Source organism: Symphalangus syndactylus, chromosome 2 (genome assembly GCF_028878055.3).
Source record: "Symphalangus syndactylus isolate Jambi chromosome 2, NHGRI_mSymSyn1-v2.1_pri, whole genome shotgun sequence".
Classification (NCBI taxonomy): Eukaryota; Metazoa; Chordata; class Mammalia; order Primates; family Hylobatidae; genus Symphalangus; species Symphalangus syndactylus.
This window is the reverse complement of record NC_072424.2, coordinates 135,998,699-136,023,519: the sequence shown is the minus strand read 5'-3', so window position 1 is coordinate 136,023,519 and position 24,821 is coordinate 135,998,699. Positions and strand designations below refer to the sequence as shown.

The window sequence follows — 24,821 nt, the reverse complement described above, 5'->3', positions numbered from 1 at the left end:
TAAAATATATTTTATATATATATATGTAAAGATTTTTGTGGGCTAGCCTCAGTACCTAATCATCATGAGTACCATCAGTTAAGGTTGTGCTCAGTACATGTAACAGAAGGTTGAGTCCAGTGGCTTAGGTTAATATGATTTTCATTCTTCTTACATAATAATAAGCCAAAGTGGAGACAGTTTAGGGCAGGAATTACAGTTTAGCAATCTTCTTGTCTTCCTGTTCCATTCTCTTTATTGTCCTCATGGTCACAAGATGGTTGCTGAATCCTTGGGCATCAAGAAGCAGAGGGCCAAAAGCCATTTTGAGGCTTTGTCTTTTTATGTGGGGAGGGATCCATTGCTATAGACTTCCATCTATATCCGATTGGCTACAACTGTGTTGCATAGTTAGCCCTAGCTACAGAGTTGTCTAGGAATTTGAATATTTTTAGGTGGTAATCAGGTTGTGTATTTGTAAGGATTAAAAGGCATGTGTATTGGACAGGCAATTAGCAGTGTCTGCCATAGGAATTTTTTAATATTAAAAAAGTTTTCCAAGACCCAAACATTTATAAATAAACTTGTAGAATATAATCTCTATTTTATTTATTTTATTGTCCACCAGGCTGGAGTGCAGTGGCACAATCTTGGCTCACTGCAACCTCTGTCTCCATGGTTCAAGCGATTCTCCTGCCTCAGCCTCCCGAGCAGCTGGGATTACAGGCATGTGCCACCATGCCTGGATAATTTTTTTTTTTTTATATATTTAGTAGAAATGGGATTTCACCATGTTGGCCAGGCTGGTCTCGAACTCCTGAGCTCAGGTGATCCACTCGCCTTGGCCTCCCAAAGTGTTGGGATTATAGGCGTAAGCCACCGCACCCAGCCTAATCTCTATTTTAAATGTGGCTATATACATATATACCTAACCATCAATTATAACATAATTACTTTAGAAAACATTCTTTCATGTCCCCACTTGACAATATAATCCTTCAGCATAGTCCTAGTAGTGATAGGGACAGTGCTTCTCATTTCTTTCTTTAATGGGTTGTTAACTAAAAGCGGTCAGAAGGGAAGTGAGCTGCCTGCATGTTGCATTTGGTGGAAGCATTGTAGTCCTACTAGCATCAGTAGTGGAACAGGGACTAGGAGGTGGAGAAAGGGGAGGTATGAAATGTCATCAATATACATTATATTTGCACTCAGTGCTTGTTGATTTGTGTGTTTGTGTCTAGGCATAGGATACCATTTATTAATAGCAACTGATTATATTAATAGAAAAATAATAACTTCTTATCTGATAATATATGATATAGGTAGAGACTTACACTGTTGCCTGTTTCCTTTCACACTTTTAAAAATGAAATTCATCACATTGACTTTTTTTCTTTTGAAGGAAATATAATAAAGTTTACTGGATCACTTATTTTAGGGTAAGTCGTCAACTGTGGAATATTAATTGGCTTCATTATACTCTTGGAAATCTCAATGGCAGTGATTTACAGGTTGCATGAGGTATTGAAAGGGTATAGATTTTGGAATTAGACTGGTGGATTTAATCACTGATCCTACCACTTAAATGTTGTCATGATGCGGTTTCCTTACCTTCTGAGGAGTGCTTTCTCTTGGAGCCAAATGTGTACCAGGAACTCTGCCTGCCAGGCACTGCTGCTGTGAGAAAAGCACTTCGACACACTTACATCAGACACTCACTTAGCTTTGACGCACTTAGGGTCACATCTTGTATTAGGTTCTAAAGTAGGTGAAAAAGGTACAAATTGACTATAGTCAAAAGTATTTTGGAAAATCCCTTAACTCATCATAAAGCTCGCATGAAAAGAAATTGAGGCTGGCTGAGAAAACCAACAGTTGGACATCTCCCATCTGATGCTCCCTCAGGAGCATGTGTAATGAATGCAGTGACCCTCTTTCAGCAAATTGTTATTTTTCATACTCCTTCTTTTACTTTTTTTTAGGGGGAGGAATACATATGTAATACTATCGTACTGTATTTGTTAATACTTTTTACCAGTACAAATATAAAATTAACGGCCGGGCGCGGTGGCTCAAGCCTGTAATCCCAGCACTTTGGGAGACCGAGGCGGGTGGATCACGAGGTCAGGAGATCGAGACCATCCTGGCTAACACGGTGAAACCCCGTCTCTAATAAAAAATACAAAAAAATTAGCCGGGCATGCTGGTGGGTGCCTGTGGTCCCAGCTACTTGGGAGGCTGAGGCAGGAGAATGGCGTGAACCCAGGAGGTGGAGGTTGCGGTGAGCTGAGATCGCGCCACCGCACTCCAGCCTGGGGGACAGAGAAAGACTCCGTCTCAAAAAAAAAAAAAAAAAAAAAAAAAAAAATATATATATATATATATATATATATATAAAATTAACTCTCAGATGCTGAAATGATAAAAGAGATATATTTGGCATTTTATCCAAATGCATACATTTCTCTATGACATTGTAATGTAAGGCAAAATATATTTAGATAATTTTTCCCTTTGACTCATTCTGGGCAAAGCATAAATGTATATGTAACCTTTTCTGTAATACAGTTTGTCTAGCTCACAATTATATTCAGGAATATAGTGAAAATTAATTACAGTTTTTTATTATAGTAAAGAATTCTGTCTTTCATGGAAAACAGTAAAAGTACTGAATACATTTACCCCTTTTGTTGGCTGTTCAGATACATCCCTAAGAGAGCAGAGGATTCTTTTTTTTTTTTTTTGAGACAGGGTCTTCCTCTGTTACCCAGGCTAGAGCACAGTAGTGTGATCTCCGCTCACTGCAGCCTCTGCCCCCTGGGTTCAGGTGATCCCCCCACCTCAGCCTCCCAAATAGCTGGACCACAAGTGTGTACCGCCACACCTGGCTGTTGTGATTATTATTATTATTTGTATTTTTAGTAGAGACGGGGTCTTGCCATGTTGCCCAGGCTAGTCTTGAACTCCTGAGCTCAGATGATCTGCCGCCTTGGCCTCCCAAAGTGCTGGGATTACAGGCCTGAGCCACTGCCCTTGGCCGAGGGCAGGGGATTCTAAAGAGCCTTCTTTGTGTTCCTCTGGTGCTAGCCAGTATCTGGACTTTGTTTTACCTGCTTGCCTGAGGGTAGAAACCAAAGGTCAGAAGAAGGTGTAGGAAGACAATGTTGCTAAGCTCTGAATCCAGAGTGGGATCTTTGTGTCAGGATTTAGGGAGTGTGTAAGTCAATCTGATTAGGAAAAAAGAAATCTTCATTTTGAGATTCACAACAAACAACATTTAAAGTTAACTTCAGGTATTGCTCTTAGGAAAGGAGAAGCTTTCATAGGCTGATGGTGGGAGTACACATTGGCTAATCTTTTTGCAAAAACCGTTTGTCATTATCTAGTAAAATTGAATATGTATACTATCAGAAGTTATGTAATTCTAGATACATGTAGATAGAGGAACACGTATGTGTATGCACAATACAGATGTATAAGATATGTAACAGCATTGTTGTAATAGACTCTAACTAGAAACGTTCTCAATACCCATCTATGGGAGAGTGAATAAGTTGTAGTATATCCATGCAATGGATAATCGCATACTATACGAAAGTCTAAGTGCAGGAACTACCTTTTACATGCAACAACATGGATGACTCACACAAAAACAAGGCTGAGCAAAAGAATACATGTAGTGTGAGTCCATTGATATGAATTTCAAAAACAGGCAAAACTAAGCTCTGTTGTTTAAGGATGCATATGTAGGTGGTACAACTGTAAAGAAAAGCACATTGTTTTTCTTTTTTTTTTCTTTTTTTTTTGTTGAGACGGAGTCTCGCTCTGTCACCCAGGCTGGAGTGCAGTGGCGCAGTCTCGGCTCACTGCAAGCTCTGCCTCCCGGGTTCACGTCATTCTCCTGCCTCAGCCTCTCCGAGTAGCTGGGACTACAGGCGCCCGCCACTACGCCCGGCTAATTTTTTTTGTATTTTTAGTAGAGACGGGGTTTCACCGTGGTCTCGATCTCCTGACCACGTGATCCGCCCGCCTCGGCCTCCCAAAGTGCTGGGATTACAAGTGTGAGCCACCGTGCCCGGCCCAAGAAAAGCACATTGTTATAATAAAAATCAGAATCATATATAGAGATGAGAGCAGGTCAGTATCCAGGTCAGTATCCTCTTTGTGAAGAGAATTACACACTGTGGATTTCCGGGGTACTGTTAACATTCTGTTTCTTGCCTGGATATGATTATGCAGCTATTTATTATTTGTAAACCGAAATGTGTATATACATGTATATGTATATATACAGTCATGTGTCAATAATGGCAATACATTCTGAGTAATGTGTTGTTAGGTGATTTCATTGTTGTGCAATCATCACAGAGTGCACTTGCACAAACCTGGATGGCAGAGCCTACTCCACACCTAGGCTGTATGGGACAGCCTATTGCTCCTAGGCTTCAAACCTGTACAGCCATGTGACTGTGCTGAACACGGTAGGCTATTATAACACAATGGGAAGTATTTGTATACCTAAACATATCCAAACAAAAAAAGGTACAGTAAATAAAATTTTAAAATGGTACACTTATATAGGGCACTTACCATGAGTGGAGCTTACAGGACCTGGAGTTGCTCTGGGTGTGTGAATCGTGAGTGAGCGTGAGGGCCTAGGACATTACTACACACTACTATAGACTTTATCAACACTGTGTACTTAGGCTACGTTACATATTTTTTTTTTTTTTTCTGAGACAGAGTCTTGCTCTGTCGCCCAGGCTGGAGTGTAGTGGCGTGATCTTGTCTCACTGCAACCTCTGCCTCCTGGGTTCAAGCGATTCTCCTGTCTCAGCCTCCTGAGTAGCTGGGATTACAGGCGCCTGCCACCATGCCTGGCTAAGTTTTGTATTTTTAGTAGAGTGTTGGTTTTGCCACGTTGGCCAGGCCGGGCTCGAATTCCTGACCTCGGGTGATTCGCCCGCCTCGGCCTCCCAAAGTGTTGGGATTACAGGCGTGAGCCACCGTGCCTGGCTGAACTTTGTGTTTTCTTTAAAGGCAGAGTCTCACTATGTTTTGCCTAGGCTGGCCTTGAACTCCTGGACTCAAGTGATCCTCCTGCCTCAGCCTTCTAACTAGCTGGGACTACAGGCATGCACCACTGCACCCAGCTACACTGTATTTATAAAACAGTATTTTTTTTCTTCAATAATTAACCTAGCTGGATGTAGTGGTGTGGGCCTGTAGTCCCAGCTATTCGGGAGGCTGAGGCACGAGGATGACATGAGCCCAGAAGTTTGAGGCCAGCCTGGGCAACATAGTTGAGACCCTGTCTCTAAAAATAAATAAAGTCCTGGCTTTAATAATTAACCTCAGCTTACTGTATTTTTTTTTTTTTTTTACCTTATAAGCTTAAATTTTTGAAAAACTTTTTGACTTTTGTAATTACACTTAGCTTAAAACACAAACACGTTGTATAGCCATACAAAAATATTTTCTTCCTTTATGTCTTTATTCTATAAACTTTTGTCTATTAAAAAAATCTTTTTGAGGCCAGGAGCGGTGGATTACACCTGTAATCCCAGCACTTTGGGAGGCCGAGGCGGGCAGATCACAAGGTCAGGAGATTGAGACCATCCTGGTTAACACAATGAAACCCTGTCTCTACTAAAAATACAAAAACAAAATTAGCTGGGCGTGGTGGCGGGCGCCTGTAGTCCCAGCTACTTGGGAGGCTGAGGCGAGAGAATGGCATGAACCCAGGAGGTGGAGCTTGTGGTGAGCCGAGATTGTGCCACTGCACTCCAGCCTGGGCGACAGAGCGAGACTCCATCTCAAAAAAAAAAAAAAAAAAATCTTTTTGAGACGAGATCTTGCTCTGTCGCCCAGGCTGGAGAGCAGCAGCTACTCGTGGGTACAGTCATAGCATGCTGCAGCCTCGAACCCCTGGGCTCAAGGGATCCTCCTGCTTTAGCCTCCCGAATAGCTGAGACTACAGGCCTTGCTACTGTGCTAGCAACATTTTTTAAAAAAAATTTTAAATGTTTTTGTTAAAAATGAAAACACAAACCCATTAGCCTAGGCCTACACAGGGTCAGGATCATCCATATCACTGTCTCCACCTCTGCATCTTGTCCCAAGGCGAGGTCTTCAGGGGCAGTGACATGCATGGAGCTGTCATCTCCTGTGATAACACTTTCTTCTGGATACCTCCTGAAGGACCTGCCCTAGGCATTTTACAGTTAAGTAGAAGGAGTACACTCTGAAACAGCAATAAAAGTATATTATAGTAAATACATAAATCAGTAACATTTATTATTATCAAGTATTATGTACTATACATAATTGTATGTGCTAGACTTTTATAGGATGGGCAGCACAGTAGATTTCTTTGCACAGCATTAACACAAACGTGAGTAATGTGTTACGATGGCTACTCAGTCACTAGGAGATAGGAATTTTTTAGCTTCATTATAATCTTATGAGACCATTATCGTATATGAGGTCTGTCCTTGAACAAAAAGTCAGTATGTGGTGCATGACTGTATAAATGTTATATGCATATTACTGTATACATGTTATGTTTCCCAATAAAAAAGAAAGAAATTTACTATGACAAGCTTAATAGAGAAGAGTAGCTCTTGTGTTACATTTTGATTGTGTATTTATGATGCATTTTTTCTTTTCTCTTTAAGAGGTTCTTTATTTCTTACATATGAAGTTCTGGCCCTGAAGAAGGCTGTGACGTTAGATACTCAAGTGGTAGAAAGAGAAAAAATGAAGTCATATATATATGTGCACACAGTTTCTTTAGATAAAGGAGAAAATCATGGTAAGTTTATTGTAAAGTAATCCTCTTTGTGAAAAATGGAAGCTAGTTATTGCATTTAAAAATGTATAGTATTAGTAATACAGATTGAGCTAATTCTAAGAATCACCAAACCCCGTGAAAACCAAGTTCCTAAAGAATTAATTGAGGACCAAAGTTTAGACTTCCGTATTTAATCCAGGTTTGCAACTCTCCTAAAATTAAGTGAAGTGAAGACTAACTGGCATTTTTAGTCTGAACCTGGAATTCCACACCTTAGTGGGGCTGTCAGTACAGAGGCTGGCTCTCACTTTGGCAAGTACAAAAAACATGATTTTGTAATTTAGCTCAACGATATTTCCGCTTTAAGGGATGTATTCATGCAGACCAAACTCATGAGATATATTCATAAATATGAATGCCAACTCATTTATTATAATTATCTGTCACCAAGGCTAGAAAACCTGTCTTTACTAGTTAGGACACTCCACTTCTCAATATTTAGGACACATGGAAGCCCTCATTAGTGATCATATGGTTGCGTAGTGAACATGAAATTTTAGAGCAGAGAAGTATATTTTCCTCAAGAGATGGGTAGCATGGTGAGTCACACACCTGACTCACAGCTGCTTCTTCATACACTGTTAGCCAGAATGTGCCAGTTAACATGATGTTCGTCGAGTGAGGCAGGCTCTACTGCTCTCCTGTGTCTGTCACCCTGCTGCCCTGTTGCTATTAGTTATTATATCATTTTCTGTATTTCAGCATGCTTTTATGGTATGTTTACAATTTCAATTACATAGATAATTGTTGTTGCTTATAATATACCTGATATTGAGACTTAATCTCTTTAGTAAAGTATCTCCAAACTTCAGTTTGAGGTGAGCTCATCATGAGGGACATTTTCCTGGATATTGCAAAACCTATGTTGTATATGAAGATTTTCATTAGCTTTAGTTAGTGTTTTTGTAGTTAGTATTTTTGTGTTTACTTTTCCCTGACTTGGAGAGCAATCTTATTTTGGAATTGAGAGCTCTGTGTTCCCAAAATGGTTTTAGTTGCATGGATAGTGACAATAAAAAGACAACAGTGCTATTTTGTATTTTCTTTGTGAAAAAATTTGGAGTTTATACATTTCTCTTTGAAATATTGGAGCATAGTGTTAACAATACATTCTTGGGCCGGGCGTGGTGGCTCACGCCTGTAATCTCAGCACTTTGGGAGGCCGAGGCGGGCAGATCACGAGGTCAGGAGATCGAGACTATCCTGGCTAACATGGTGAAACCCCGTCTCTACTAAAAATACAAAAAAATTAGCCAGGTGTGGTGGTGAGGGCCTATAGTCCCAGCTACTCGGGAGGCTGTGAGGCAGGAGATTGGGGTGAACCCGGGAGGCGGAGCTTGCAGTGAGCCGAGATCGTGCCACTGCACTCCAGCCTGGGCGACAGAGTGAGATTCCGTCTCAAAAAAAAAAAATACATTCTTGGTTTTACTTAATTGTATAATCATTTTAGGTATTGCCTGGCAGGCAAGAAAAGAACTTCACAAAGCAGTAAGAAAAGTATTGGCAACATCAGCCAAGATACTACGGAATCCATTTGCTGGTAAATATCCAATATATGACTTGGAATCCTTATCAGTAATCTGAAGTCATTGGAATGATCAACCTGATACTTTTTTTCATTTCTTATACTAATATTTTTTATAGCTATGGAAAATTAATCAGGCCGGGTGCGGTGGCTCACGCTTGTAATCCCAGCAGTTTGGGAGGCTGAGGTGGGTGGATCACCTGAGGTCAGGAGTTTGAGACCAGCCTGGCTAACATGGTGAAACCCTGTCTCTACTAAAAATACAAAAATTAGCCAGGCATGGTGGTGGGTGTCTGTAATCCCAGCTACTCGGGAGGCTGAGGCAGGAGAATCACTTGAACTCAGGAGGCAGAGGTTGCAGTGAATCAAGATCATGCCACTGCACTCCGGCCTGGGTGACAGAGTGAGACTCTGTCTCAAAAAAAAAAAAAAAACAAAAAGCAAAGCAAAAAAAATTAATTAACATTATTCTCTTGGACTGTATTTAATTTTAAGGGCTTAATGCTTTGGATAATTTTCTTCCTTCCTTAGGTAATTGTGAATAAATATAGAGATAAAATATACCCTGTTCTCTTGATAAGTGTTTTATAATTTTAAATTTGTTAGAAAATCACTCCCATACCTTCATAATGAGCATAGTATATCCAAAATCATAGATTTCACAATCAGGTTAATCTACAATGTGGAGCTAGATACAAAAGGGCTTATCTGATCTCCTTAAAAAGTTGGCATCGTGAAAATAAAAGGTGGGAAAACTTTCTACAATTAAAAGAGACTTTATTAAATCCTGGTTTTAAAAAACAGCTTTAAATTTTTTTTTTTTTTGAAAAATTGAGGAAGCTTGAATATGGAATTAGACTGAATTTTAGATGATTTGGGAAGATTTTTGTTAGTATTTTTGGGTGTGATAACAGCATTGTGGTTATTTAAGACAATGCAGGATTGTTCTTAGGAGATGCAGGTTCAACTGTGAGAGGGTAAAATGTCATTTTGTCTACATCATCCTTTCAGATAGTTTGGGAAAAATTACATGTGAATATAGATGAAGAAAATATGGTAAAATAATAACACAGTTATTGAATCTAGATGTGATGTATGGATGTTATTCTGTTTTTTTTTTTTTTTTTTTCTGGAGACAGAGTGTCGCCCAGGCTGGAGTGCAGTGGCGCGATCTCTGCTCACTGCAAGCTCCGCCTCCTGGGTTCACACCATTCTCCTGCCTCAGCCTCCTGAGTAGCTGGGACTGCAGCTGCCTGCCACCACACCTGGCTAATTTTTTTTTTTGTATTTTTAGTAGAGACAGGGTTTCACCCTGTTAGCCAGGATGGTCTCAATCTCCTGACCTCGTGATCCGCCTGCCTCAGCCTCCCAAAGTGCTGGGATTACAGGTGTGAGCCACCTCGCCCAGCCTATGTTAACTTACTAATTTCTTTCATATATTTGATCTTTTTGAAAAAGTTTTGGGGAGAAAAAGATTTTAAAAATGACCACATATGAAAGACACCAGAATATACAAAACAAAAGCACACACGTTGAGCCTGGGCAGTTTCTTGAGTCCCTGTCTCTAGAAAAAAAAAAAAAGATTAGCTAGGCCTGATGGTACACGCCTGGGATCTCAGCTACTCAGGAGGCTGAGGTGGGAGGATTGCTTGAGCCCAAGAGGTCGAAGCTGCAGTGAGCCATGATTGTGTCACCGCACTCCGGCCTGGGTAACACAGCGAGACTGTCTCAAAAAAGCAAAACAAAACTGACCCCTGCCCCCACCCCCCAAAAAAAGCACACACAATATTCATGATAACTATAAAAGATAATATGACAGAATTGAGAACAAATAATATCAGTTTTTGTCAATACCTATATATATGGATTTAACTCTCCAATTGTAGATTTCAAATGTTTATAAATTACCATCTTAAAGTAAAGATAAAAGTATTAACTGTTCACATTGTCTTGGCTTTTTCTTTTTGCAAAGACCCTTTTAGTACAGTTGATATAGAAGATCATGAGTGTGCTGTGTGGCTGCTCCTACGGAAGAGCAAGTCAGACGACAAAACCACGCGACTCGAGGCTGTGCGGGAAATGTCGGAGACCCATCACTGGCATGGTAATGAGACTACCTGAACAGGTGGCGTGCCTTCAGCTGGCTCTTGATTTCTGACATAAAAGACAAGGGAGTGGCCGGGCACAGTGGCTCACGCCTGTAATCCCAGCACTTTGGGAGGCCGAGCCAGGTGGATCACGAGGTCAGGAGTTCGAGACCCATCCTGGCTAACATGGTGAAACCCCGTCTCTACTAAAAATACAAAAAATTTAGCTGGGCGTGGTGGCGGGCATCCGAAGTCCCAGCTACTCGAGAGGCTGAAGCAGGAGAAGGGCATGGACCCAGGAGGCGGAGCTTACAGTGAGCCAAGATTGTACCACTGCACTCCAGCCTGGGCAACAGAGCGAGACTCCGTCTCAAAAAAAAAACAAAAAACAAAAAAAAGACAAGGGAGTGAGATTCAGGAAGGAAAATATTTCAGGCAATGTTAGTATATCTAGAAAGTATTTTAAAAATTTTAAGAAGCTTCAGTGATACGGAAAGTAGAAAGCCTGCTGAACTGCTAAGAATAAGCTCAAAAATGAGGTATATATATTTGTGTAACTTTCTACCAGAACAAAGTTTTATTTGGTTACATACTTCTTTGAGAGCAACTCTTGATTCTGATAGTTGCCTAATGTACTCGAGTTTTCTTTTGGTTTCTATTTCATGAAGTACATTTAATTGCTTGCTACACCATACAATTATATTTGCTTTTACTTTTACAATCTACTTGGCTCTAATACTAATAGTCGAATGTACCCAATTTGTATTTGTGTATATCATTTTTAATGGACTATTTGAAATATGTAATTGTGTTTAAAAATCACAAATTTTACAATAAAAGTACTTTTAAAAGAACTCATATCTGCTCTGGTTATAGTACATGGACAAAACTATAATTTGTTAGTAGAACTGTCTTGTAAAAATGGGCAAAATAGAAAAAAATAATTTTCGCAGCCAGGCATGGTGGCTCACACCTGTAATCCCAGCACTTTGGGAGGCCGAGGAAGGCGGATCACTTGAGGCCAGGAGTTCAAGACCAGCCTGGCCAACATGGCAAAACCCTGTCTCTACTAAAAAAATACAAAAAATTTAGCTGGGCATGGTGACGTGTGCTTGTAATCCCAGCTACTTGGGAGGCTGAGGCACAAGAATTGTGAACCCACGAGGTGGAGTCATTAGTGAGACAAGATTGCACCACTGTGCTCCAGCCTGGACAACAGAGCAAGACTGTCTCAAAAAAAAAAAAAAGAAAAATTCTCAAAGAAAAGCTCAGAATGAGATCTCTGCAAATTAAATTATTAATTGGTTGGTGGCTGTAATTATAATTATAATGTAAGTATAAGCTTAATGTTGATGGAGATTTAGAATAGAAATATTTTTCAAAATTTGCCTTCCAGGGCTCCATTCCAGACTTACTGTATCAGAGAAATCAGAGGAAGTGCCCTGGCTCACAGAATTTGAAAAAGTTCCCCACTTGATCCAGAAGTACTCACCCAGGTTATTATTATTTTTTGAGACAATCTTACTCTGTCACCCAGGCTGAAGTGTAGTGGCATGACCTCGGCTCACTACAACCTCCGTCTCCTGGGTTCAAGCTGTTTTCCTGCCTCAGCCTCCCGAATAGCTGGGGTTACAGGTGCCTGCCACCACGCCTGGCTAATTTTTGTATTTTCAGTAGAGACAGGGTTTCACCACGTTGGCCAGGCTGGTCTTTAACTCCTGACCTCAGATGATCCACCCACCTCGGCTTCCCAAAGTGCTGGTATTACAGGCCTGAACCACGGCGGCCGGCCAACCCCAGGTTATAAACTGCCATTATTGAAAATAATGTTTCCTTTCATGGTTGGAATTTTGTTTTTGATAAATAAAGAATGGCATGTTTAATTCAAAGTACTGCTATCTGGAACTGCAGACTAAATATTCATGGACATTATGAATACCAAAGCACCATATTGTCACCACGGGGCTGTAGGCTTAAATGCCACCTCTTGTGTTTTGAGTAGTGGTCAGAACAGCTTTTGAATGCTGGAATTGTTTTAAGAAGAAGTTAAATTGGTTCTGACTTACCAGTTTCCACCTTTGAACTTCCATTTTTCCAAAAAGTTAGGCTGTGACCCGGTCTCCAGATACATGTTGAGGAGAATTGTGAGATCAGTCCTGGAAATGTATCTAGCTTATAGGTATTGTAAATGTAGCTGCACTTGGGAAATTTTAGATTACAAATTTGCAGAGCAGTTTAAAAATTAGAGTGCTTTCAAGTAGTTTGTTCAGTTAATCTTTATGACATCTATCAGCTGGTTTTGGTATTAACAAAAGAAAATGCTTTTTCAATAGATTACCAGTATAGGATAATTGCTCAAGCCTGTGATCTGAAAACTCTTATTGGTTTGGCACGAAGCAAAGAGAGTGATCTTCGCTTTTTTCTCCTACCACCTCCTTTGCCATCTTTAAAAGAAGTAAGTAAAACAATAATAATAATAATTTAGGGAGTGAAAAATGGTTTAATATATTATCTTCACTTTGGGTACAAAATACTTTAAAAAAGTAGTTGTTGGCTACTTCTCACAAGCAGATAAACTGGAATGTAAAACTGAAATCATAGTTTTTATACAAAGATTTGGTTCCTCAGGAGGGGCTGTTCCTTCTGTATTGTTTTCTGCCTTTGGGAATTGGGAGTCTCTATAAACCATTGGGTGACGTGCCATAGCATATCAGCATCCATGAGTTGGTCCCTTCTGAGTTTCTGTAGGTCAGGTTTTCTCAGCCTCAACACTATTGACATTTTGGGCCAGATAATTCTTTGTGGTAGGAAGCTGTTGTGTAAATTGTAGGGTGTGTAGCAGCATCCCTGGACCCTACTCCCTAGATACTAATAGCACCCCCTAGTTGTAACAACCAAAAATGACCCCAGACGTTGCCACATGTTCCCCGGGGCAAAACAGGCCCTGGCTGAGAAACACTGCCACAGATTTAAAGCATGTTTCTTGAGTATCTTTCCTAGACTAGAAAACGAAACTCTTAAAACTTCTGTGTTAGCAGCTTTTTTAAAAATAGGGAAATGAATATACTAGATATTAATTATTAGAGAAAATGAGATAGTAACAAGTTCTGGATTTAAAAAGCAGTAGCTTTAATTAGTAAGGGTGCAATAATTCATTTTGAGTCAAGATGTTGAGAATGTCAAGATGTCAGTCAGATGAACATTGAGAGTTAAAGTTTACAGTAGGTCTCTCAGTTTGAAGTAGCAGACATGAAAGTATAAAATTCAAAATTAAATGATTATTTATTTACCTTTGTGGGTGACTGTTTTCAAGACTGAAAGCAGTAATTAATCTCTGATATCTCTTTCCCTAGATCTCTATATCATATATATATATATATATATATATAGAGAGAGAGAGAGAGAGAGAGAGAGACATGCACACATAATTTATGGCTTTGATATATATGGAAAATACTGGCTTTGAGTCTTTGGATATTTTTTGTTGTACTCAGTTGTTGAGTATTTATGAAGAATTTCCTTTCCTTTTATTTCAGGATTCTTCCACTGAAGAAGAGCTCAGACAGTTGCTGGCTTCCTTACCTCAAACAGAGCTAGATGAGTGTATCCAGTATTTTACATCTTTGGCTCTTAGTGAAAGCAGTCAGAGTCTAGCTGCTCAGAAGGTTAGCTCATGTATTCATTCAGTAAATATTTTTGAGTGTCCACCCTTTCCAATGTATTGTGTCAGTGGCTGGCATTCACCCAATAACTGAGTAAACATGCTAACTGCTGGTTGTGTGCCATGCCCTGGGCTGGATGTCAGGGATGACAGGGAGGCAGGTAAACGAACAGTCACAGAGTGTGTAAGAGAGATAAAGGTGATTTCAGGAGCCCTTCACTCTGCTTAAGAGGTCATTTACAGCTTCACAGGAGGTAACTCTTAAATTTTATCTTAAAGAATGAGGACCAGGCGCAGTGGCTCATGCCTGTAGTCCCAGCATGTTGGGAGGCCGAGGCAGGTGGATCACGAGGTCAAGAGATTGAGACCATCCTGGCCAACATGGTGAAATCCCATCTCTACTAAAAATACAAAAATTAGCTGGGCGTGGTGGCACATGCCCATAGTCCCAGCTACTTGGGAGGCTGAGGCAGGAGAATCACTTGAACCCGGGAGGCAGAGGTTGCCATGAGCCAAGATTGTGCCACTGCACTCCAGCCTTGTGACAGAGCGAGACTCCGTCTCAAAAAAAAAAAAAAAAAAAAAAAAAAGAATAAGGCTGAGGGCAGTGGCTCACAACTGTAATCCCAGTGCCCAGTGCTTTGTGAGGCTGAGGCAGGAGGATTGCCTGAGGCCAGGAGTTTGAGACCAGCTTGGGCAACACAGTGCGACCCCCGTCTCTATAAAACATTAAAAAAAAAATTTAGCTGGACGTGGTAGCATGTGCCTGTAGTTCCAGCTGTTTGAGAGGCTGAGCTGGGAGGATTGCTTGAGCCCAGGAGATTGAGGCTTCAGTGAGCGGTGATTGTGCCACTGTGCTCCAGCCTGGGCAACAGAATGAGACCCTGTCTCAAAAAAAAAAAAAGAAAAAAAGGCTATCAGTGAATACTGAATTCTGATATTCTTGGGATGTTATGTCAGCGAGTTTTTCTTTATAAAAATCTCATATCTTTAAGAGAAATCAGAACAAATAACCACCATTATTAACTGCAATAACGAACGTATTTTGTCAGTAAAAAAAATATCAGTGTTCTGTATTCTTTGACCAATTAAATGCGTTTTCTCATTTTTCCCTTTTATGAGAAATTAGGGACGCATCAGTAGATATGACTTGTCTAGTATACTTTACATAATTTCCCCTTTTGGGCTATGTCTTGGGATTGTTCCAGTGAATTATAATGGTTTTTCTTTTTGATGCTGAGAGTTCTGTCATCTGGCCTCTATAGCCCTTTCTGTACACTGACCTTCTTATGCTTTCAAATTATGTTCCCAAAGTGGCTGGAAGGTGCCATGGTTTTTTGACAAGATATCCCTGGCTCTTTTTGATTCTTCCTGCCCTACAAAATTTGCCTGCTTCTCCAAGGAGATCTGGTTCTTCTTATAGGAAAAGGTTAAGAGTCCAAAACCCAGGCACTAGGTGTGCATAATAGTTCTTCATGAGGGTAGAGGTGGTGGACCCTGGGGGCTCCTAGACACCTAAGTAACAGAGCAGAACAATTACCTTTTTCTTAAAAGATCTTAAATTTATGGTGATATTTCCAATTCAACTAGTTTTCTTTATAATCCACATACCATAAAACCCTTTAAGACTGTACAATTCATTGGGTTTTAATATACTCATAGAGTTGTATAATAATTACTCCAATCTAATTCCAGAATATTTTCACCATCCCCCAAAGAAACCCGGTAACCATTAGCAGTCACCACTCATTCCCCTCTCCAGCCTTTTGTGTTTGACTTCTTTCACTTAGCATAATGTTTTCAAGGCTCAGCCACATTGTGGCATATCAGTGCTTCATTCCTTTTTATGGCCAAGTAGTAGTCCATTGTATGGCTATGCCACATTTTATTTATCTGTTAATCAGTGATGGACATTTGGATCATTCCTATTCTTTGGCTGTTATGTGTGAATAATACTTCTATGAACATTCTATTGTTTGGCTATTATGTATGAATAATACTTCTATGAACATTTCTCATTGGAAAAAAAACTGTACTGTACAAGATAGGAAAAAAGCAAAGCATTTTTCCTACTTTCTCACACCACTTAACACTTCTGACACCAGAAATGTGGAGGGTTTTTCCCTACACACTTAGCAATTCTCCATCAGATATCAGCTTGGTGTCCTTCAATTTAGTTCAGTTCTGACATCTCCAGCTAGAGGTGGTGTCAGAGCCCATAGATTAAGGGCTCTGTCCCACAGGACTGCCCCCCACTTCAGATGCCAGTCACAAGTTCCAGGTGTGACCTGTGCTTCTGATCAACCAGCCATAAACTGGGAGTGCCCATGACCCCTCCTTGGGTTTGATTAATTTACTGGGAAGACTCAGGGAATTCAGGAAAACACCTTACTTATGCTTACCATTTATTATAAAGGATATGACAGAGGAGAGGGATGGACAGCAGATGGAAGAGATGCATAGGGCAAGCTATGTAGGAAGGGGCGCTGAGCCTTCATGCCCCTCCGGGTGCATCACCCTCCAGACATCTCCACGGGTTCCAGTATCCAGAAACTTTCTGAACCCTGTCCTTCAGATTTTCATGGTTTTAATCAGTTGGCATGATTGATTGAATCATTGACCTTTGGTGATCACCTCAACCTTCAGGCCCTCTGTCCTCCCCAGATGTTGAGTAGGGCAGGAAGTCCCTACCCTCTAATCATGCCCTTAGTCTTTCTGGCCACCAGCCCCCTTCCTGAAACTATTTAGGGCCCTCCAGCCACCAGTCATCTCATTAGCATACAAAAGACACTCATCACTCTGGAGGGAACCAGGGGTAGAGACTAAATACGTATTTCTTATTAGATCTCAATATCAACATTCATGTGCATGTCTTTGTGTAGATGTATGTTTTTAGTTCTCTTGAGTATATACCTAGGAGTGAAATTTCTGGGTCTTATGGTAACTCTGTGTAACTTTTTGAGTAACTTTCAAATGTTTTCCATAGAGACTTTACCATTTTACATTCCCACCAGCAATATATGTTATTGTCCATCTTTTATTCTAGCCATCCCATTGTGTGTGAAGTAGTATCCTCATTCCGGCTTTGATTTGCATTTTCCTAATCCTTAATGATGTTGAGCATCTTTTCACGTGCGTGGCACTTACATATCTTCTTTGGAGAAATATCTATTCAAACCCTTGGCCCAATTTTTTTTTTAACTAGTGATTTTGTTTTTGTTTTTGAGATGAGATCTCACTGTGTTGCCTAGGCTGGAATGCAGTAGCTATTCACAGGCAAAATCATAACATGCCCTACAGCCTTGAACTCCTGGGCTCAAATGATCCTCCCACCTCAGCCTCCTGAATAGCTGAGGCTACAGGTGTGAGCCACCATGGCTCCCTTTGCTCATTTTAAAATTGGGTTACTTGTCCTTTTGAAGCATCTTTTCACATTGTAGCGCCCAATTTAAAAATGGGCTTTTTTGTTGTTGTTGTTGAATTGTAAGAGTTCTTAATATATTCTAGATACAAATCTCTTACTAGATATGTTGAATTGTAAGAGTTGAAATTTTTTGTTGTTGAGTTGTAAGAGTTCTTTATATTGTTGAATTGTAAGAATTCTTTATATTAATGAATTGTAAGAACTCTTTATATATTCTGGATACAAATCTCTTATTAGATATGTAATTTGCAGATATTTCTCCCATTCTGTGGGTTCTTTTCACTTTCTTGATAGTGACCTATGCACCCCAAATGTTTTTAATTTTGATGAAGTCTGGACAGGGATGGTGGCTTATGTCTGTAATCCTAGAACTTTGGGAGGCTGAGGTGGGAAGATCACTTGAGCCCAGGAGTTTGAGAACAGCCTGGGCAACATAGCAAGACTATCTCTACAAAGAAGAAAAACATTAGCCAGTTGTGGGGTGTGCGCCTGTGGTCCCAGCTTCTCAGGAAGCTAAGGCAGGAGGATCACTTGAACCCAGGAATTCAAGGCTGCAGTGAGCAGTGATTGTGCTACTGCACTCCAGCTTGGGCAACAGAACAAGTCCCTGTCTCTAAAAAAAATTAAAAAATAAAAAACATTTTTGATGAAGTCCAATTTATACATTTTTTCCTTTTGTTGTTTGTGCTATTGGTGTCAAACCTAGGAAACCACAGCCCTGTCATGCCAAGTAGTTTCTTATCTAAATTTGTATTCTTCCCTTCTCTATTCTTATGCCCCCGCTTTTCATCTGGAAGCCAGGGAACCACCTCCATTTCAGCAGGCCTTGTCTAACATCTGATAGTTTCAGCTTGGTTGGGACCAGGCTATTTACAGACAGGGTCTTGTGGACGTGGGTACTTCTCTGTGTTCTGCCATGGTGTCTCCCACTCCCATCACTAACTTCTCTCCTGCACCCCCATGTCGGAGCTCCTGAGACCTGGCCTGACATTACTATTTAGTTAATATTCCTCTACCTTCTATAGTGTTCTGTAACCTTGCCTTTTGCCAAATGAAGAGAGGGAAAGTGGTTTAATACCACCATGCTACTTCTTTTTTTTTTTTTTTTGTGTGACAGAGTCTCACTTTGTCACCCAGGCTGGAGTTTAGTGGTGTGATCTCGACTCACTACCACCTCTGCCTCCTGGGCTCAAGCAATTCTCCTGCCTCAGCCTCCCGACTAGCTGGGACTACAGGCATGTGCCACCACACTAGGCTAATTTTTTTGTAGTTTTAGTAGAGACGGGGTTTCACCATGTTGGTCAGGCTGGTCTCGAACTCCTGACCTCAGGTAATCTCGCCTTGGCCTCCCAAAGTGCTGGGATTACAGGCGTGAGCCACTGTGCCTGGCCCCACTATGCTGCTTCTTTGTGCAGAATTCTTGGCCTCAGCCAGTAGTTTAAAGAGTTACATAGTTTAAATTGGCTTTGTGCATATGCGTGTGTGTGTTCATAGTTAACATATCATGTATTTGTGTGTTTTAATGTTCACCGCCTTGGAGAGGACCTGCATCTTCTGACAACTTCTCCACCACCCTCCCCTACCCATTTCAGGTGCCTCATTTTAAAGATCTTCCCCTAACCAAATTTTTTCTGAAAAAGTAATTCGTATGACCTTTTTTTTGAGATAAGGATCTCACTCTGTCACCCAGGTTGGAGTACAATGGCACAATCTCGGCTCACTACAACCTCCGCCTTCTGGGCTCAAGTGATCCTCTCACCTTAGCCTCCCGAGTAGCTGGGACTACAGGCCTGTACCACTATGCCTGGCTAATTGTTTTTGTATTTTTGGTAGAGACGGGGTTTCGCCATATTGCCCAGGCTGGTCTCGAACTCCTGACTCAAGAGGTCCACCCCGCCTCAGCCTTCCAAAGTGCTAGTGTAACAGGCGAGAGCCACCGTGCCTGGCCCGTATGACCTTTTAATTGCATTGTCTTTACGCTACTCCAATTCAATATATTTAGGAGCCATAGATCACACTGGAAATGATGAAACTGACACTTGAAACATTTCCATTCTACTTGGGCAGATCACAGACACATACAGATCCATCCTTTAAGTTAAAAAAAAAAAAAAACTAAAAACAAAGACTGTGTCTCAAAAAAAAAAAAAACAACAAAACAATGAATGCTTTATGTTTAATGAAGCACCTTTGATTTTTCTGCTTGGAAGGCACTAGCTTCACTTTGATTTGAGTCCCTGTTCTTTTTTTTAAAACGAGAGGTAGCATATATTTTATTTAATATTTAAATAAATATTTAATTTAATTTTAATTCTAGTGTCTCATCTCTTTAGGCCAGTAAGCACTGTCTTTTACTTTTTTTTTTTTTGAGACACGGGCTCGCTCTGTTCCCCAGGCTGGAGTGCAGTGGCTCGGTCTTGGCTTACTGCAAGCTCCGCCTCCCGGGTTCAAGTGATTCTCCTGCCTCAGCCTCCCAAGTAGCTGGGACAACAGGCACGAGCCACCATGCCCAGCTGATTTTTGTATTTTTAGTAGAGACGGGGTTTCACCATGTTAGCCACGATGGTCTCGATCTCTTGACCTCGTGATCTGCCTGCCTTGGCCTCCCAAAGTGCTGGGATTACAGGTGTGAGCCACTGCACCTGGCTGCCTTTTAGTTATTCTTATTCCCCCCTACTCTGCCTCAAGTTTGTCATGCCTCCTGGATTTCACATATGCCAGGAAGCTGGCGGTGCTGACATGGGGGTGGAGAGAGTCCATCTGGTTTAGAGTGATCTGTCTGCCCAGTTTATGACAGACCTGCCTCATGGTGGTCCCCAAGGGCCCTTCAGTGTCAGTGGGTTGTTTCTATGTAAAACTGCTTTCAAGCTGGGCACAGTGGCTCATGCCTGTAGTCCCAGCTACTGAGGAGGCTGAGGCAGGAGGATACCTCAGTCCAGGAGTTCGCGGCTGTGATGCTCTATGATAGCTTCTGTGAACAGCCACTGCACTCCAACCTGGGCAACATAGTGAAACCCTATCTGTAAAAAATAAATAAACAAAACTCCTCATGTACAGAGGCGACTGTCAGCCCCAGCATACAGCCAACACGATAATGTTTGGTTTTGGAACAAGGTTCTTAACCCTTGAATACCGTGGACTCCTTTGGTGATTTGTTAAAGTCTAGGAACTCAGTTCTAAATGCATAAAATATAATACATAGGATTACAAAGGAAACAAATTATATTGAAATACTGTTATCAAAAGAGAAAATAAATTCTGATATAATTAATATATGTATTTATGGATGCAATCAATAATAAGAAAATAGATTTAAAACATGAAAGTTGAAGTTAATTAAAATTTTTCTGTAACTTTTTATTTTGGAATAATTTCAAATTTAAATAATTGCAAAAATAATACATTTCATTAAGTTTCACCAATTACTGGCTGGGTGCAGTGGCTCACGCCTGTAATCCCAGCACTTTGGGACACCGAGGCAGGTGGATCACGAGGTCAGGAGATTGAGACCATCCTGGCTAACACAGTGAAACCCCATCTCTACTAAAAATACAAAATAATTAGCCAGGCGTGGTGGCTGGGGCCTGTAGTCCCAGCTACTTGGGAGGCTGAGGCAGGAGAATGGTGTGAACTCTAGAGGCAGAGCTTGCAGTGAGCCGAGATTGTGCCACTGCACTCTAGCCTGGGTGACAGAGTGAGACTCTGTCTCAAAAAAAAAAGATTCACCAATTACTAACATTTTATCCCATTTCTTATATCATCCCTCCCTTTTACTTTCCGTCTCTCTGCAGATATATTTTAATGTACCTACTCATACACATTTAATATTTTTCTCCCTGAGCCATTCATTAGGTACAGACATGATGCCCCAAGGACATTCCCTGAAAGAACCACAGTACAGTTATTGATTCAGAAAATTAAATATTGGTATAATACTGTTGTCTAATATTTGAATACTGCATATTTGAATTTTCCCAGTAATTCTTTTATGACAGCTTTTTTTTGTTTAGTTTTGTTTTTTTGAGATGAAGTCTCGCTCTGTCACCCAGGCTGGAGTGCAGTGGCGCGATCTCGGCTCATTGCAACCTCTGCCTCCCTGGTTCAAGCAATTATCCTGCCTCAGCCTCCTGAGTAGCTGGGATTATAGGCATCCGCCACCACGCCTGACTAATTTTGTATTTTTAGTAGAGACGGGTTGTCACCATGTTAATCAGGCTGGTCTCGAACTCCTGACCTCAGGTGATCTGCCCGCCTTGGCCTCCCAAAGTGCTGGGATTATAGGCGTAAGCCACTGTGCCCGGCCTATGACAGCTTTTTTCTTTTAAAAAAATCTATTCCAGGATCTAGTCTGGTATTAAGCGTTGCATGTGAGTTTTGTGTATTTAGTCTCCTTTTACCTGAAAATTTTTTCAGCCTTTCTCTGTCTTCGTGACATTGACATTTTTGAAGAGTACAAAGCAGTGGTTTGTAGATTGGCCCTCAGTTTAGTTGTCTCATGCTTCCTCGTGATTAAATTCAGGTGTGCATTTATTACAGGAATACGATAGAGGTGATTTTGTGTCCTTCCCAGTATGTCATGCTCAGAAGCGCGTGATGCCAGCTTAACCCTTATTGGCCGATGTTCCTTTCATTCACTTGGTTAAAGTGATGTCTGCCAGTTTTCTCTGCTTGAATGTTAATGTATTTCTTTATTTGAAATTAATACATGATTTGTAGGAGGAGGAGACACTTTGAGATTAGGAGACTGTCCTGTTGCTCTTCAAACTTTCAGCCAGTGGTTTTATTTAATAATATCATTTGAATGAATCTTGCCTGAATAACAGTTATAACAACAGGTGGTTGCAAAATGCTGAGTTTTTCCCCCTAATTTTATTACTCCTTATTCATTTATTTAGTACGCTTCTGTAGGAGAAGCTTTCTTCTTCCTCCCATTTCTCCTTTCTGCCTTTCTTTCTAATCCATATGGGATCACACATGGTTATTTTTCTTCACTAGATTATAATCTATTACTATCTTTATTCATACTGATGTTCAAATTGTCCCAGGTTTGGCTGTGGGAGCCCCTTCAGGTGGTCTCCCATGTCTTTTGTAAATGGTTTCATTCATTATTTTTGGAGCACTTGCTCATTTTCTGGTATTAGAAAATGTTCGTCTTAGACTTTCCCTGTTGTAGCCCTAGAATCAGCTGATTTTTAAAGCAGACTTGGTTCCTTTTAGGGCTAATGGTATTTAGTAACCAAGTTCTGGGCTAGGTAAGCTCATTGCTGCTGTCATTGCTTTCAGGCCTTCAGTGGATAGCGCTGGGGGAAAGAGGCAGCTTCATATGGTTCCATTCAATATGTACCTTTTATTTTTTAATGACATATTAGTGTGAATGCTGTTGTTGCTTCGCTGAATAAGAACATTGAACGGTTGATCTCAAATCATTGTTACTAGGGAATGCTGAAAGCAGTGTAGATTTGGGATCACTAGTATGAGAATGTGCAACTTCACCGTTTGGTGATAGTTGGCATTGAAAGGAAGAGTGAATATAACCATATTTTCAGATAGCTGCAACATGAGATGTGATATGAAAATACCTGTGCTTTCCCTTACTGACAGAATCACAGGTACTGCTAGTGTTACTGTGGTTTATTGTCTGTGTTCATAACTGAATACTATGCAGAATTTCAGTTAGAGGTTAGGAAAAAGCAAAGGTAATTTTTTTTTCCATCCAAGTTTACACCCTACCTGCCTTGAATTCTATCTACCCCATACCCCTAAGGACGCTTGTTAAAAACTCCTGCTTTAGAATGAACATCACTTTAAAGCCCAGTTAGTTTGCACAAATCACAGAGCTCTAAGGTTGTAACTTTTTGTGAAGAAACACCAGAGATGAGCCGGGCGCAGTGGCTTATGCCTATAATCCCAGCACTTTGGGAGGCCGAGGTGGGCGGATCATGAGGTCAGGAGATCAAGACCATCCTGTCTAACATGGTGAAACCCCATCTCTACTAAAAATACAAAAAATTAGCTGGGTGTGGTGGCATGTGCCTATAGTCCCAGCTACTCGGGAGGCTGAGGCAGGAGAATAACTTGAACCCGGGAGGTGGAGCTTGCAGTGAGCTAAGATTGCACCACTGCACTCCAGCATGGGCGACAGAGCGAGACTCCATCTCAAAAAAAAAAAAAAAAAAGCCGGGCGTGGTGGCTCACGCTTGTAATCCCAGCACTTTGGGAGGCCGAGGCGGGCGGATCACGAGGTCAGGAGATGGAGACCACGGTGAAACCCCGTCTCTACTAAAAAATACAAAAAATTAGCCAGGCGTAGTGGCGGGCGCCTGTAGTCCCAGCTACTCGGAGAGGCAGAGGCAGGAGAATGGCGTGAACCCGGGAGGCGGAGCTTGCAGTGAGCCGAGATCGCGCCACTGCACTCCAGCCTGGGTGACAGAGCAAGACTCCATCTCAAAAAAAAAAAAAAAACAAAAAAAAAACCACCAGAGATTAGCCCTTTTATATTACTGTTGCCTTTCCATTTTTCTACATATTCCTTTTTTTTTTTGGTCTGTTTGAGACAGGATCTCACTCTTGCCCAGGCTGGGGTGCAGTGGCATGATCATGGCTTACTGCAGCCTTGACCTCCCTGGGCTAGGCAATCCTCCCACCTCAGCCTCCCGGGTAGCTGGGACAGCAGGTGTGCACCACCTTGCCCAGCTAATTTTTTGTAGAGATGGGGTTTCACTGTATTGACCAGGCTTGTCTTGAACGCCTGGGCTTAAGCAATCCACTTGCCTCGGCCTCCCAAAGTGTTGGGATTACAGGCGTGAGCCACCACGCTCCGCCTGTACCTACTCTTTATTATTGTTTTTAATATTGTCATTCTCTAGCTTTTCCTATGCACTTCCTTAGTCCTTATAAAATTATTTTTTGTTGCACTCATAGAATTTGATGTTTGGTGTTTCTTTTTTTTTTTTTTATTAATTTTTTTTGCACACAAAAACAAACATTTTCTAAACATACATACAAACAAAAAGATGCGTATCAAACATATTAGGAAGGTTGCACATGGGAAGTCGGGGAATAAAAATGGGGGGTGGGAGTTAAAATAAATGAGAGAGGGACTTTATATGGATCAGTGATAATAACTCAATCCTCTATTTGACAAAGAAGAGGGAGAAGGAAGAGGAAGAAAAAGAAAGTGGGATAAAGGATCAGAAAGGGAGGAAAATAGAAAAGATTAGAGTATGACTCCAGGGTAGACCTGTTTTGTTGTCACTGAGTTGGTTGGTTGGTTTGTCTGTTGTATTTTTCAT

At 41.0% G+C, this 24,821-nt stretch overlaps 1 protein-coding gene across 5 annotated transcripts in view; it reads left to right on the top strand.

The window, feature by feature from the left end:
* SERAC1 (serine active site containing 1) overlaps positions 1 to 24,821 on the top strand; it is a 60,823-nt gene that overhangs the window by 12,151 nt on the left and 23,851 nt on the right. For 3 of the 5 annotated variants that reach the window (XM_055268264.2, XM_055268288.2, XM_055268255.2), the window contains 6 exons: positions 1,382 to 1,418; positions 6,657 to 6,793; positions 8,283 to 8,372; positions 10,330 to 10,461; positions 12,778 to 12,899; positions 13,981 to 14,109. In XM_055268264.2, the coding sequence (XP_055124239.1) occupies positions 1,382 to 1,418; positions 6,657 to 6,793; positions 8,283 to 8,372; positions 10,330 to 10,461; positions 12,778 to 12,899; positions 13,981 to 14,109 (647 nt within the window). The remainder of the gene's footprint in view (positions 1 to 1,381; positions 1,419 to 6,656; positions 6,794 to 8,282; positions 8,373 to 10,329; positions 10,462 to 12,777; positions 12,900 to 13,980; positions 14,110 to 24,821) is intronic. The other 2 variants (XM_063632680.1, XM_063632687.1) reach the window with 2 other exon arrangements.